The sequence below is a fragment of the Terrapene carolina genome, unplaced genomic scaffold (genome assembly GCF_002925995.2).
Source record: "Terrapene carolina triunguis isolate 2854851 unplaced genomic scaffold, T_m_triunguis-2.0 Scaffold23, whole genome shotgun sequence".
In the NCBI taxonomy this organism is placed as follows: Eukaryota; Metazoa; Chordata; order Testudines; family Emydidae; genus Terrapene; species Terrapene triunguis.
Window position 1 is genome coordinate 13,926,946 of NW_020664374.1, and position 14,363 is coordinate 13,941,308.

At 39.0% G+C, this 14,363-nt stretch overlaps 1 protein-coding gene across 1 annotated transcript in view; it reads left to right on the top strand.

Annotated features, from left to right (window-relative positions):
- Positions 1-14,363, top strand: part of LOC113406226 (FERM and PDZ domain-containing protein 4-like) — a 424,444-nt gene that overhangs the window by 394,537 nt on the left and 15,544 nt on the right. The window contains exons 6-11 of the mRNA XM_026649600.1: positions 4,665-4,769; positions 6,865-6,972; positions 9,861-9,992; positions 11,990-12,109; positions 12,765-12,901; positions 13,880-14,006. Of these exons, the coding sequence (XP_026505385.1) occupies positions 4,665-4,769; positions 6,865-6,972; positions 9,861-9,992; positions 11,990-12,109; positions 12,765-12,901; positions 13,880-14,006 (729 nt within the window). The remainder of the gene's footprint in view (positions 1-4,664; positions 4,770-6,864; positions 6,973-9,860; positions 9,993-11,989; positions 12,110-12,764; positions 12,902-13,879; positions 14,007-14,363) is intronic.

The window sequence follows — 14,363 nt, forward strand, 5'->3', positions numbered from 1 at the left end:
AAGGTGAGAAAACCCACACAGCAATTTTGCCAGTATTGTCATATGGGAAAAATTCCTTCCAGGCTTCAGACAAAACTTGTCGATCAGCCTAGTCCCGGGCATCATAAGAGATCTAGCTCTAGCGGGGTGTCTCCTGCTCTTGGTGCAGTCTTTCTTGGGGTTCCAGCTTTTTCCTAACTGATCCCCTTCAATTCACCTACAGTTAGACCAGTCCATAAACTCTGAACCCAAATTGAGTCTCTCCACACTTCAACTTCAGGGCTTGCAGCCTTCTTTTGTTTCCTTGTTTGTTTCTTAGAGGCAGCCTGGAATGGTGCTGTGGCCCCTTTGCTATCTTGGGCCTTTCTGCCTCCCTTTGCCTCTGTTCTCCTTACTTTATAGCTGGGCTTGTTTTCTTTATTGGTCAGAGCCTCCACGATTGGCAGTTCTGGCAGCTGCACTAGAGTGTGGTCAGCCTGATTGCCTGTAAGCAGGGAAGACTCTCCCCTCCCTTCTGCCTTTTTCAGTATGGGAAGCCCATTACAGGTGGGTGAGGGCAGGGCTGGACCAGAGCCAAATTGGTGATTTACCAGCATTAAGAGCAAGCAGAAACTATTCCCTGCCTTGTCAGGTGAGAGCCAATCAGCCAGCCCCCTCCTGGCTCTGCTTTCCACTGGCACCAGAAGTAGAAAGGTACGGCTCCATTCCTTGGATACCATGTGGGATAGCACCCTGCACACACTGGAGAAGGGAAGGAATGAGAAGGAAACGTCACCCTTTCTCTCTCCCATACACACAAACACATTCTGAGAGGGTGAGGGGAAGTAGAAGGAGCGTACCCCAGCCACTTCCCCTGGGCAATATAAACCTCAGCCCCTTCTGGAGGAAGGAGAGTGTCCCCATTGCCTCCAGATATGTTAAAGTCACACCCTGGCTAGTGAGGAGAGCATTGCCAGAGGGGCCTCAACCCATACGCTACAATTGACCAGACAATTTCCAAAGCAACTTTTGAACATTTGGGCCTAAATCTTTGAGAATATGAGGTCGTCTTCTGTTCAGTGCCCCTGAAAACACTGAAAAGATACACATATACATCCTTCTGGTCATTCATGTAGCGTCTGATATCTAGTGACCGTGTTGTGTTGGGTCTCTCTAACAAAAAATTGTCAGGAGACTGATAAAAGGACTAACGCAGTTACATTTTGGGGGGAAAGAAGCATTCTCCGTTTGTTGCCTTGAATTCTCTAGCATGTGGTGATGATTAGACCAGAATAAATTTAAATAGTGGGTTGTGCAGTATTTTCACTTATCTGGGGATCCTGATATGAAACCTGACCTTCATTCTAGTTCCCTCTCAAGCTTTCTTGAGAGTATCAAAAGAAACTAAATGGGACCAGTGCACCATTCTTTCTCCCTCTGACAAAAGTGTATTTCAACAAAACTGAATTGCTACAGAGTGTCACACAGCAGCAATGTTCCTTTTGCCAAGCCCTGAAGTGTGTCCATTAGCAGATCAGTTCACAACCAGAGAGCAAGTGGTCTTTTCCCTAAAGCATGTCAGAGGAAGGTTACAGCTCTGGATATTTTACTGTACTACGTCATTCACTGGGAACTCATGTGGACTGTGGAATTTTACTTTGTGTTTTGTTTTGGTTTTTTGTTCCCTTGCGTAAATTCTTGCTGTGACCAAATAGATTTTGACAGCACGTATAGGCAAACAAACCCTAGCAAAATAACATCCTGCTATCCCCAAACTGTCCTCTTCCTGACTCAAACCTGTATTCAGGCATGAATCTTTACTTCCTCAAGAGATGCCTGGTTCAGGATCCCTGACATCCCACCCCAAACTTTACAGTACCCAGACTTCTCTCTACATTACTGCTTTCTATGTTTTGCCCCTCTCACTGAATCTGAGCACCTTGGATTATTTTTCCACAGAGGAATTAGCTTGCATTTCTCTAACCTGATTCTCATTTTGTTGTTTTCTGGGTCATTGTTTCTAATCTTTTCAGATCTTTCTCTATTATTTACAGAACTGGTTTTTGCAATTCATCCCAATTAGTCTTACCTGGGAATTTCCTGTCATATAACATTTCTAATATGCAGCTTACAGTCAGAGCTGTCAGAGAAAGGGCAGATTAGGGTGACCAGACAGCAAGTGTGAAAAATCGGGACGGGGGTGGGGGGTAATAGGATCCTATATAAGAAAAAGACCCAAAAATCAGGACTGTCCCTATAAAATCGGGACATCTGGTCACCCTACGGCAGATAAGCATGATCCATGAATGTGAGGAAGGGAGATACTTGTGTTTCCTGGCTCAAGTTTGGATTCAGGGAACTGGGATGATGCTAGGGTTTACTAATAGAATACAGAACCTTTCACTCCTAGTGCACCCAGTTTGTGTTTGGTGATATCTGTAGTTGCTGCAGTTATTGCCACCTAATGGCTATTCAGTAGCCTGTCTGAAATTAGTTTCTGATATCAGTCTAGTTTCTAGAAGCCAGGTGTTTACATCACAAAAAATATTTTTTTAATCAGTCTTAACAAAGGCCAGGGACTGGAAGGACATGGAGGCTGAACTAACTCCATGGTTACTATTCCTGGGCAAGGTTCGAAGCATAGTGACAGGGAGTATTGAAATTATACATTACTGTGCTTTGTGGATAATGGAGAATTAATTCCAGGACTATCAATCCATTCATGCACTAAATTCTCTCTCTTTCTCTCTCACACACGCACACACACACACCAATCAACCAACCTTTTGGGTACTGGAATTCTACAGAGCTAATGAAATAACTCTTCAATGACATGGGGTGGGATTTTCAAATATACTCACCATTGGCCTACCTCAACTGTTGAAGTCAGTGGGTGACATCTGAGGCCCATTGAAGTTAATGGCACAACTCCCTTTGACTTGAACAGGGCCAGTATTTCACCCAGTGACCTCGGGGGCGGAGGGGCGGGGTGGAGGGGAGGGAGAAGAGGGCAGAGTCAGACCAAAGCTGATTGCTTTTGAAAATCTCCCCCAGGAGCCCTAAGTATTTTACTGATCTCAAATTAACAGATCTTTCCTACTGCTGCTAAAAGTGGAAATCTTTTCTTTTTGTTTGAGCAGAAGTAATTTGTTGTTAAAAATAGGCCAAATCATCCAGTCATGGCTCAGCCAAAACTCCCAATATTCAATTTTTCTTGATTAATGACTGAACATTTGGCCTTGGGTGAACTTGGTGTGGAGTGCAGTGGACAAAAGTAGACTAGAGGATTCCTAAATTAGGGTCAGTGATGAATTATCTATAATTTTGTACCAGTTTCCAAAAGTGGGAGAATGAGGGAAATATCTCTATTTTTTATAAACATCATGTGCACTTCAGTATATCTATGTGATATCCTGCCAAAGAAGGCTGTAAGGGGGAAACCAGGGAGAAATGAAATAATGGCAAAAGTAAGGTGCTATTTTAGAGAATGCCAAGGGTCCTTGGGGAAACAATGGGGAAGGTATTAATTGGGAAATACCCCTTGCCTCACTAATGATGCTACAGGGATTGCAAAACTTTCAGAGACTGTGTGTGTGTGTCAACATTAGGCAGCAGTTCTGCAGAAAAGGACCTAGGGGTTACAGTGGACGAGAAGCTGGATATGAGTCAACAGTGTGCCCTAGTTGCCAAGAAGGCTAACGGCATTTTGGGCTGTATAAGTAGGGGTATTGACAACAGATCGCGGGACGTGATCATTCCCCTCTATTCGACATTGGTGAGGCCTCATCTGGAGTACTGTGTCCAGTTTTGGGCCCCACACTACAAGAAGGATGTGGAAAAATTGGAAAGAGTCCAGCGGAGGGCAACAAAAATGATTAGGGGGCTGGAGCACATGACTTATGAGGAGAGGCTGAGGGAACTGGGATTGTTTAGTATGCAGAAGAGAAGAATGAGGGGGGATTTGATAGCTGCTTTCAACTACCTGAAAGGGGGTTCCAAAGAGGATGGATTTAGACTGTTCTCAGTGGTACCAGATGACAGAACAAGGAATAATGGTCTCAAGTTGCAGTGGGGGAGGTTTAGGTTGGATATTAGGAAAAACTTTTTCACTAGGAGGGTGGTGAAGCCCTGGAATGGGTTACCTAGGGAGGTGGTGGAATCTTCTTCCTTAGAGGTTTTTAAGGTCAGACTTGACGAAGCCCTGGCTGGAATGATTTAGTTGGGGATTGGTCCTGCTTTGAGCAGGGGGTTGGACTAGATGACCTCCTGTGGTCTCTTCCAACCCTGATATTCTATGATTCTATTCTATGATTAAACAGTGCAAAAGTTTTCCATTTGGTGTTTGAATAAAAGGTCACTGACTGGTCACTGATCAGGGCTCACTCATGCAAACAAGCATGGTTGACAGCAATCAATGAAAAAGCCCCATGAGGAGTTCCCAGTGACTGTGTGAGCACTTTGTATTGCTCCGGTCTGGTCGCTGAATAAGCTGCAACCTTTCAATGCATGTGTCTGTATCTACTTAATTTTTCCGTACCTCCAGGAATACTATGATTTTCTTTAATTATTTGATTAACAATGCACAGAGCATATTGTCATATACTTGGAGTACCTGACATATGAGAAAATGGAGAGTATAGGTCACTGAGGCAAGAAGGATAGGTTATGCTTTGAGAATTATATGACGTTTTATTTATTTCTTCCAGTCTCCTAAATCAGCATTTATCAGTGCTGCAAAAAAGGCAAGATTGAAGTCCAACCCGGTCAAAGTGCGCTTCTCTGAAGAGGTCATTATCAATGGCCAGATTTCAGTGAGTACCTCAAGCCATTTTAACTTGAAGAAGGAACAAGACCATTTCAGTCAAAGGCACTCTATAAAGTTCTACAGGGAGAAAAATGTACAGTAAGCACAACTTTGGTACCATTGTAGAAAATATAGTAGAGGTTTTGGACAGGCACATTTTAAAATGTCTAAATAAATTAAAGCCCATTAACTAGGCCCAGAGCACTACAAACTTTTGTAAATATAAAATTTAAAATTCCAGTAGGATTACAGTTCATGTGGCTCATATCTTAATTTAGCATAGGATTTGTTTTTCTTCTGTGGAGTTGTTGAGTTTTTTGTTGTTGTTTTAAAGGAAATTTTGTAACTGGAAAACCTGTAAACTCCGGTGAAGTAGTATGTCATCCCTCCTTCCAAAATCACAGCTTTTTAAAGATGAACTCCTGGTTTGCTTGCTTGTTTTATAAATTGCCAGAAGATGATGATTCATTTATGTCTTCTTCTGAGTTCTTTGTATACATAGAGCAAACTCGTAATTTTCATTTTGTTAATCGGCAATTTCACTTAGAAAAACCAATAATCGCCTTCTGTTTTTCATTTTTAATTTAAAATCTTTATCTGTTTCAGTTTTAAGATTTAAATTGCACAGGGTACAATAAACAGGAAAATAATATATTCACCCAGAGTCATAGCAGTAACATGTAACATCAACTTTTACTCATACAGTTCAAGTAAACAAGACCGGATTCTTAAAAAAAAACCTGTATTCTTTTTAATGCATCTGGCCTTCTAGTTTCTAAAAAATTCTTTCTTTAACTTATCTGAGGAAATATTATTTTAAACAATGACTTCAAGGTGTTTAGGTTTCTGAATTGGCTTCAGGTGTCAGGAATATGTGCCACTTGCTGGTGAAAAATGACTTCGGAGGAGCCTGTACCAAAACCCTGCATCCCAACAGCTCAACAGAATAGAGCTGGGCAAAATGTTTCAGTTGAATAGTAAATTTGCCAAAAAATGCAGTTTCAGGACGACTGAAAATTTTCACCAGTTCATGAATAGTTTTAGCCAAATAAATAATGAGGAGGAAAGATTTTGAAGTTGAAACAGTTCATTTCCACATTTTCTAAATGAACTGTTTTGACATTTTGTTTTGAATAACATTTTCTAAACAAAATGTCATTTTGAATTGATGTTTTGAAATTAAATATTGTTTTGACTTGACTTTCATTTCGAAAATATTGTTTGAAAATTTTTGAATGTTTTTTCAATCAACCCAAATGAAATGTTTTCGTTTCAGTGAGGAAGAAATTAAACAATTCAGTTTCAGTTTGAAATTAGCCATTTTTTTCTGAACCAAAAAATCATTAATTCACTCAATTCTAGTTCAGAATCCAGATCTGTATTCATATCCTGCTGTTTGGCCCCAGCCTTCACTGCTACACATTGCAGGAAAGAGTATTGACCAGTTTTATCCTGATGCATCTTTAGGGATGTCCATGAAGGTACACCAGGGATAAATTTGACCATATGAGTTTAATTTGACATCATGAGAGGTCAGCCTGTTATACAATGTAACTTTACAGTAATGTGATAAATAGTTCCCAAATAGATATTTTCTAACTGCATCTGCATAAATCACACTTTCTTGCACAACATTATTGTAGAAAACAAAGCAATGGTGCAAAAGGACAGTTCAAATTGATAAATTTGCAGGGATTTTGTGCCGCATTCTTATCACTTAAAAACAAACAACTGAATCATTTTCACATGAAAATACAGATTTCTGCTGTAAATGAGGACAGAACTTTCATTATGGTAGTCATTTATTTGTAATCAGATTTATCAATTACAGATGGAAAAGCTAATGCTAGCACCATAGTTTCAGCACTGTGGACATGCAGTCTAACAACTGGTCTGTCACATGCAGCTATACTAGCTATACTGCATATCACTGGAGTCTCCTGAGGCGAGGCATTGTTATTCTGCTTTGGGTTTGATCCAACATACCATTTTCAGACATCACCAGCCTTCCCTGCTGTATGCTGTTCTTCCCTATAGAATAAAATTTATGTTCTTCTTGTTGCATGCAAAGTGTAATCTAATTCACTAATCTGTTTTAACAGGAAACTGTTAAGGACAATTCACTTCTCTTCATGCCAAATGTACTGAAGGTATATCTTGAAAATGGGCAAACCAAATCCTTCCGTTTTGACTGCAGTACTTCAATAAAGGTAGGCTAATGTACCAAACCTCATAACGTACACTGCCAAGGATGCTATTAAAGCATTCTGCAAGGCCTTTGTAATAGAAAAACAAAAACTCCAATAGTCTCAGAATTTGAGCCTGAGCCTGGACCATCATGTTGTTCATGGCTGGCTTCATAGATGTGGTAGTAAAGAAGTAATAAGATTCTGCTATGGTTTTCTGCCAATAAAAGCATAATGTTGTATCAGTGAAGCAAAAATAGGAGTGATAATTTTAATGTGACTGCAGCTTAATTTAATTATATGCATGGACCTTGCTAAGGTTTGATATTCTGCCAAATGCCAGCATGATTTGTCAGCAAAGTCAGAAGGTAAGAAGATAAAGATGGTTGCTAATTGAATATCATCTAGCCTGTAGTCTAGTGAAATCAGGACAGGATAATGTAGGGTTATTCTGACAATAAACTGTTCAGTGTATTGTCTCCTTTTCTTCAACATATTTCATAGAGAGGCTAAATCACAAGGTGAAGTTGTGACATACAGTTAATGCAAGTAGGGCGTAGATCCTGTTCTGTTCAGTTCTAGGTAGGTTCTTCTACCTCACTCGTCACTGTAAAATCTGAGCACCTTCCAATAGTGCATTAAGAAACATGACTAACAGCTGTCATGTGTTTGGTCCCGCATGTGTGCAGTGGAGTGTTTTGTTTGGTGATATCATAAACACACACATTGCTATGTGTTTATGTTAGAGAAAGCAAGGTCAAAGAAATGCACTTTGCAGTTATAGTGGAAGGGGTGAGGTTTGTGATGGTCCTTAGTTCCTGTGGGAGTTCCTTCCACAGCCTAGGACCAGTGCTCGAGAAAGCTCTGTCAGGATGACTTCTCTCTGTCAAAGTCACAGGTGAGTTTTCAAGGTACTATGGTGATGAGGATCATATAAGTAGATAAAGAGTGGCTTGAGGGATTTCTTCTTTTCCACTTCTGCACCTGATGTTTTCTATCACAACCGTTTATTCAAAATTTTCCCATTTTATTCTATCAACATGATTCTCATAGTGATTATTTCATGATGTTCAATCAGTTTGACCTCGGTTTTCTTCAGCTGCAGTGGTAAGGACAGATTTTTACTGAAGTGAAGGCAGGGAAATTTTGATTAGTTGATTATAAGGTACTGGGAACTGGGAGAGAAGATTGGTTAGGAATTAATATCAGGTGCTATACAGATTAAAGAGAAAAATGTTAGCTGGTTTTAATAATTGGACGCATGCACCTCTTGTTAGCATATTCAGAAAAAGCAATTAGTAAACAGCACGTCATAGTGTCATATTACTTCTCTTTAGCAAACATCTTTCTTCAAATTACTGTTATATTGTTTGTGTTTGAGCACAAATTAGAAGTGTCAATAAGAGTAGATTGACTGGGTAGGTTTTAAATTGCCTCTGAGTCAACTCAGTAATAATAGTAACTTACACTATTTAAATGGTAGCTTGCAACTGATTAATGACGTGGTTTATTTTTTAAGGTTTATAGACTCCTGTCCAATCACCACCACACACACACATTCCACTCTTGCACCAATTTGTTATACTTCCATGAAAAATGGTTAATTGATCTATTAATCTACCTAATTAACTTATGGCCTAATTTCTGTTAAAGTACACCTGTACCCCGATATAATGCTGTCCTCAGGAGCCAAAAAATCTTACCGCGTTATAGGTGAAACCACGTTATAGCGAACTTGCTTTGATCCGCCGGAGTGCGCAGCCCTGCCCCCCCCCCGGAGCACTGCTTTACCGCGTTATATCTGAATTCGTGTTATATCGGGTCGCGTTATATCGGGGTAGAGGTGTAGTTGGATTCTTATTCATCAGATGCTCTCTTTAGTAAATCCTATCCATCTGGACCCTAATGTATATATCTAACAATCATTGGGATGGATGTAAATGCTTTAATAATTTCACCAGTATATCGTAAATCTGCATTTCAATGTCGATTTTATTTTGTCTTCCCCACTGTCACTGCACTTACCAAACTAACAATAATTGCTGAATGATGTTAATGATCTAGATATGCATGATAATTAGGGATAGTTGAACAGGTTTGGGTGAAATAAAGATTGGATTTAGACAATTTAATACTTAATTGTAATTTTAGAAACAATTACACTTGAAACGATCACCCTTATTTTAAGATTTATGTCACTGTGAAAGAGTTTTGCTGTAATCCCCACCTGCCTCGCTTTTATAATGAAAACAAAACCCCAACTTTGGAGGTGCTGCCTAGGAGACATGTCATTATTGTTGACTTTATTTTGATCATTTTAAATATATAAATATGGCTCTACAATGCAGGGGTGTTAATGTTTCTTAACAAGAGATTTGACTGCATATTTTTTTAAAAAACCTTCACTGTAGGAACAAATGTATTCAGATTCATTGAATTGTGTCCAGTCTCACCCTGTGACTTGGTGGTTCCCACTTTGAAATGCTGGAGAGGTTTATGTTCTCTCTTTTGGAGGGAGATATTGCCTATTTTTAGGGTGAATCTGAGGCATATAGTTTCAGAATTGTGTGAACATAATTTACACATTCAGTTGCCACAAAAGTCCATCCATCACAGTAATTTTATATACAACATACATTTTTCATACACAATTCTAAAAATCTGGTCCCAAAAGTCTGGAGTTTAACTCAGAGAAGCCTAAACATAAAGGATCTTATTCTGCACTTGTTTCTATCTTGTATAATTGTTTACAGCTGTGCAAAGTGAGAGTAAAACACAACGATTCTGACTTGGAGTATTTAACTTCCACTTTATACTTGTGTAAATGACTAGACAATCTGCAAGGCAATGGAAAATCAAGCCTCAAGCCTTTTGTGATTTTAATCACATTTTATAAATCCTCTCTTAATTAGGATGTCATCTTAACACTCCAAGAAAAGCTTTCCATCAAGTGTATTGAACACTTTTCATTGATGCTGGAGCAGAGGATTGAAGGAGCTGGAACCAAACTTCTCTTGCTACATGAACAGGAGACTCTAGCTCAGGTTGGTGTAATAATACATGCAAGTTGATATTAGATCATCTGTAAATTATCTGTTCCTCCAATTACTTATGTGAATTAATTAAGATGCACTGAATGAAACACTACCAGCATCTACAAATGATTATTGGTTATGATAGTATGACTCTCCCGGAGTGTCAGTTTGTCTATTATCTAGACATCATATTTTGATGCTTTGGTAGCCCATTACAAAGAGATATGAAACTTCAGAAGTGATCATATGTATAGCTAGAAAATATGTATCATATCCTTTTTCATATCATATATAGTACTACTCATAAATATCATTGAACAGACAAAAAGTTTCATTGCAACAGGCCAGAGAACTTTATTCAGTTTATCAAAACTCATTTAAATACTTATGATTTAGTCTTTTGCATCCTCACTGGTTACCAAGATATTTCTGTGGAAGTTGAAGCTGTCTTCCTTCTGGTCATTTCCTACCTATTTTAGCAAAACTTTCCAAAAAAGCTTAGGGGTCCTATGGAAAAATAATTACAACTCTCAAGGGCCCTGTGATCATGTAGATAAAGAGTGTATCACGATGCATATGCACAAGGAGGCCTGTGCAACCTTAAATCTTTCTTAACTTTGAAGTGCTTGATTATGCAACCTGAACATTCTTTGAACAGAATTTTTTGTGTGTAGTTTATATGAAGAGTGTGGGATTTTCAGAAGCACTCAGTGCTGGCCTCACTTTGCTCCCTCTTTGAAGTCAATGGTAAAGCTTCCAATGGGAGCAGAATTAGGCCAACGCAGGGGTCTTAAGAAAATCCCATTCAGAGCTTTTATGTGTACACACACGCTATACCTAGGTATTTGGGAACAGAGATACAGAGAAAGTGCAGGACAATCTAAAGGTTTGGAGGGCTTTTTAAATATTATTATATATATACAATATATTACAAAGATTGCTAGAGCAAGACAGTTATTCCTTAAAAGATTTTAATGCTAAGCATAGCTTCTGTCAATCAATGAATGGAATAATAAGATTATAAATTGTTAATATATAATGTTATATTTATAAAGAATATAAAATGCTACCTTTCTATCCAGATTTGGTAGAATTAAATGGACTACATTTATTATGCATTATTCTATGGCTTTCTTCATTGGAGTTCCTACTTCAATTTACCATCATACACTTGCTACTGACAATATTTTATTGTAGCAGAAGTGGGAAATGACCATTTCATCTGATTGTCCCACAACTTACTTGGTAGCTCGACTTTATGCTACCATGTAAATATGCTCAGCCTGCTGTTACTTTTTTCATACGTTTTATGCTGCCTGTCAATCAAAGAAGTTTATCTTGAAATGGTGGATGACTCTATTGTCATCATGTAGTACAAGAGTCTTTGGCGAAATCTCTTGGTCTAGAATCACATAGCTAAAAAAGTGCTTAATAGTGATTGGATCAAATCCCTTTTACAAATAAGGTTCCTCCCCTCCTCCCCGGAACCACCACCTATTGTTTTATTTTCTCAAAAAGTAATTTTCAATACGATTTTCTTGCAAATCCCTGTCAACAAATGTTCTGTGACTGAGAAAAAAACATAAAACCAAACCTATTTAATCTATTACTTTGAGGGCTGCCAAGATCTCATACTTGGAAGTCATACAGTGAAAGTCTCTTAAAGTGAAGTCACTTTTTTCAAGGAACAACTTCACTGTCAGTGGAGAATAACTATAGCCAACATTTCAGTTTACACATTGCACTGGAAGAATCCAGTACTTTCATTGCATTTAGATGTGTTTGGGCAGTTCGTGTCCTGATAAATCTGCAGCTGCTCCTGGTCCCACAAACATACATATTTAAAGATGGACAAAGTTCAATTTTCATTTCGCCAAACCAGATACAATGGAAGTCTCTCTATTGATGTTGGTGGGCTCTGGATCAGGTTTAAGGTGTCTAAAACTAAGAACAGCATTCCAAATCCAGTGTTTCAAAGTGCTAATAAGATGATTGCACTCTTCTAGGTGACCCAGAGGCCAAGCTCCCATAAGATGAGATGTTTGTTCAGAATCAGCTTCGTCCCAAAGGATCCCATTGACCTTTTAAGAAGAGATCCAGTTGCTTTTGAATATCTATATGTACAGGTAAGTGAAAACATAACCAGTCTTAATATAAGCTAAGAAAACATGTAGATAGCAACTTTGAATGCACTTTTTCATTTGTGCTTTCACAGATAAAAATTGGGCAATGGGAGGGTCCTGATTTTTAAACATATTGATTATGTTACCTAAACCCACCACAATCAGAGAGATGTGCAGGTGTTTATTTTCCAGCAAAGTCCCTATCCCCTCCAAGCCCTCACAAAAATACCTCTTATATGCTAATATTGTGGCATCCTTCCAAAGAGTATTCAGCTCTAGGAGGCTTAAGGAAGTGAGTCGGCAGCACTTCTCAGCAATCGTTTCTTGTCCTGTAATGTCAGTCATGGAAAATCTCTTGGAGGATGGGAAAGATGGTGCACACACAGCAGGGATGCAGGCAGAACATGATTGTATCAAAATCCACACGCCATTTGCTGTTTGGCAGCTACCTGGATTCTTCTGAGGCATCCAGACCTTCATGAATACCCAGCACATCTGAGAGACATAGCTTACTGTCAGTGTAATGCCACCTTTCAGCATGGGGTTAATCCATAATGCAGCCATCTTTAAAATCAATCAATAAAAGCTTGTTTATGCTTCGCTTTTTAAGTCAAAGATTTTTTTAACTTGATGCTCCCTCTCCTGGTTTCTTTGGCAGAGCTGTAATGATGTGGTTCAGGAGAGGTTTGGACCTGAGCTGAAATATGATATTGCTCTGCGGCTGGCTGCATTACAAATGTATATTGCGACTGTGACCACCAGACAAACTCAGAAAATCTCCCTCAAATATATTGAGTAAGTATAGCATATAGAGCATTCCTCAAAAACAAAGGTTAGAGAGTGTTTGTAGGTCTTTTGCATGTTGGTCGATTGGTCTGTCTGTCTGCATATCCTGATTTTAGGTTTGTGTGCTTTCAGTGCACTTTTAATTCTCGTATTGTACTTGCCCATCTGTTGACTAAACCACGCTTAGCAAGATGGCCTCTACCTGAAACACACCAGCTTTAAACCTCTCTTCCTCTGAGATTGCCACAGACCCCGGAGCACTGAGCTGAGAGCCTCATGTGATCCCTATGGCTAATTTGGAAGTGATTCCGCTTCAGTTTTGAGGGGGCAACATTTACAGCTCTCCCCATCCATAAGGATGGACAGCACAACACAAGGCCCCGGAGGGAGAGGTGCAGTTGCCAATTTTGAACTGATTAATCCTTGACTGTTGCACACCAACAGTGTCTCCAAATACAAAGGTTGTGTAACACATGCTGAGCTAAATTGCCTTCTCAGTTACCCTGGTGCAACCTTTGGCCCAATGTGCTCATAGTGGGGTGTAATATGAAATATAGGTCTAAAAACCCCTAATAAAGAACAAATAAAACAGAGCAAGTAAACCCTTGCCATTGTGCCTTGAGAAATGTTCCTTACAGAAAATTTAGAATTGTACCACGGTTTATGTGTATATTACTGCATCTATTCATAAATTGGAGGTGAGGAACTAAAGATTAAAATGAGAGGAATCTCTGAGTCTCTGAAAACAGCTTGGAAAATCCCTGGGGTATGAAGAGCCTCACACTGCAAATGTTAAAGCATCTTATTTTTCTATGAAACAGTATGTACTCTGAGTACAGAAAATAATCTGTTATAGCACAACTGGTGCCTTCACCAACTCTCCCTGTGCTTTCAGGCATTCATTTACTCAGCATCACAGCCACCATCTAGTCTTAGATAAATAATCAACACAGGAATGTGAAATTAAAGATATGCCTTTTATTGCAGAAAAGAATGGGGATTAGAGACTTTTCTTCCATCTGCTGTGCTGCAAAGCATGAAAGAAAAGAACATAAAGAAAGCACTTTCACACCTTGTCAAAGCAAATCAAAACCTAGTTCCTCCGGGTAAAAAGGTATTTGCATCTTAATGGAAAATATATTTTAAAGACCAGAGAGGACTGCATGCACGGGAAATGTTTAAAATTAGTTCTTCGGAGAAATACCTAGCCAGTATATTTTCAAAGATTGTTAGACTGTATAACTTTCAGTGCCTATTACCACATTTCCAAGAACAATTAAAAATAATTAATTGTACCCCAGCTAAACCATCTCCTCATTTTGAGAATGGTGGAAAATTGATTATTAACCACCAGGATTTTTTAAATTCATTTAGCACCTGCTGTTAATGGCAAACTTGTTAGAGAATTATGTTCTCTCTGCCTCTAATGCTCTAAGCTATGTTAACCTGTGAGCCTGGCACAGACATAAGA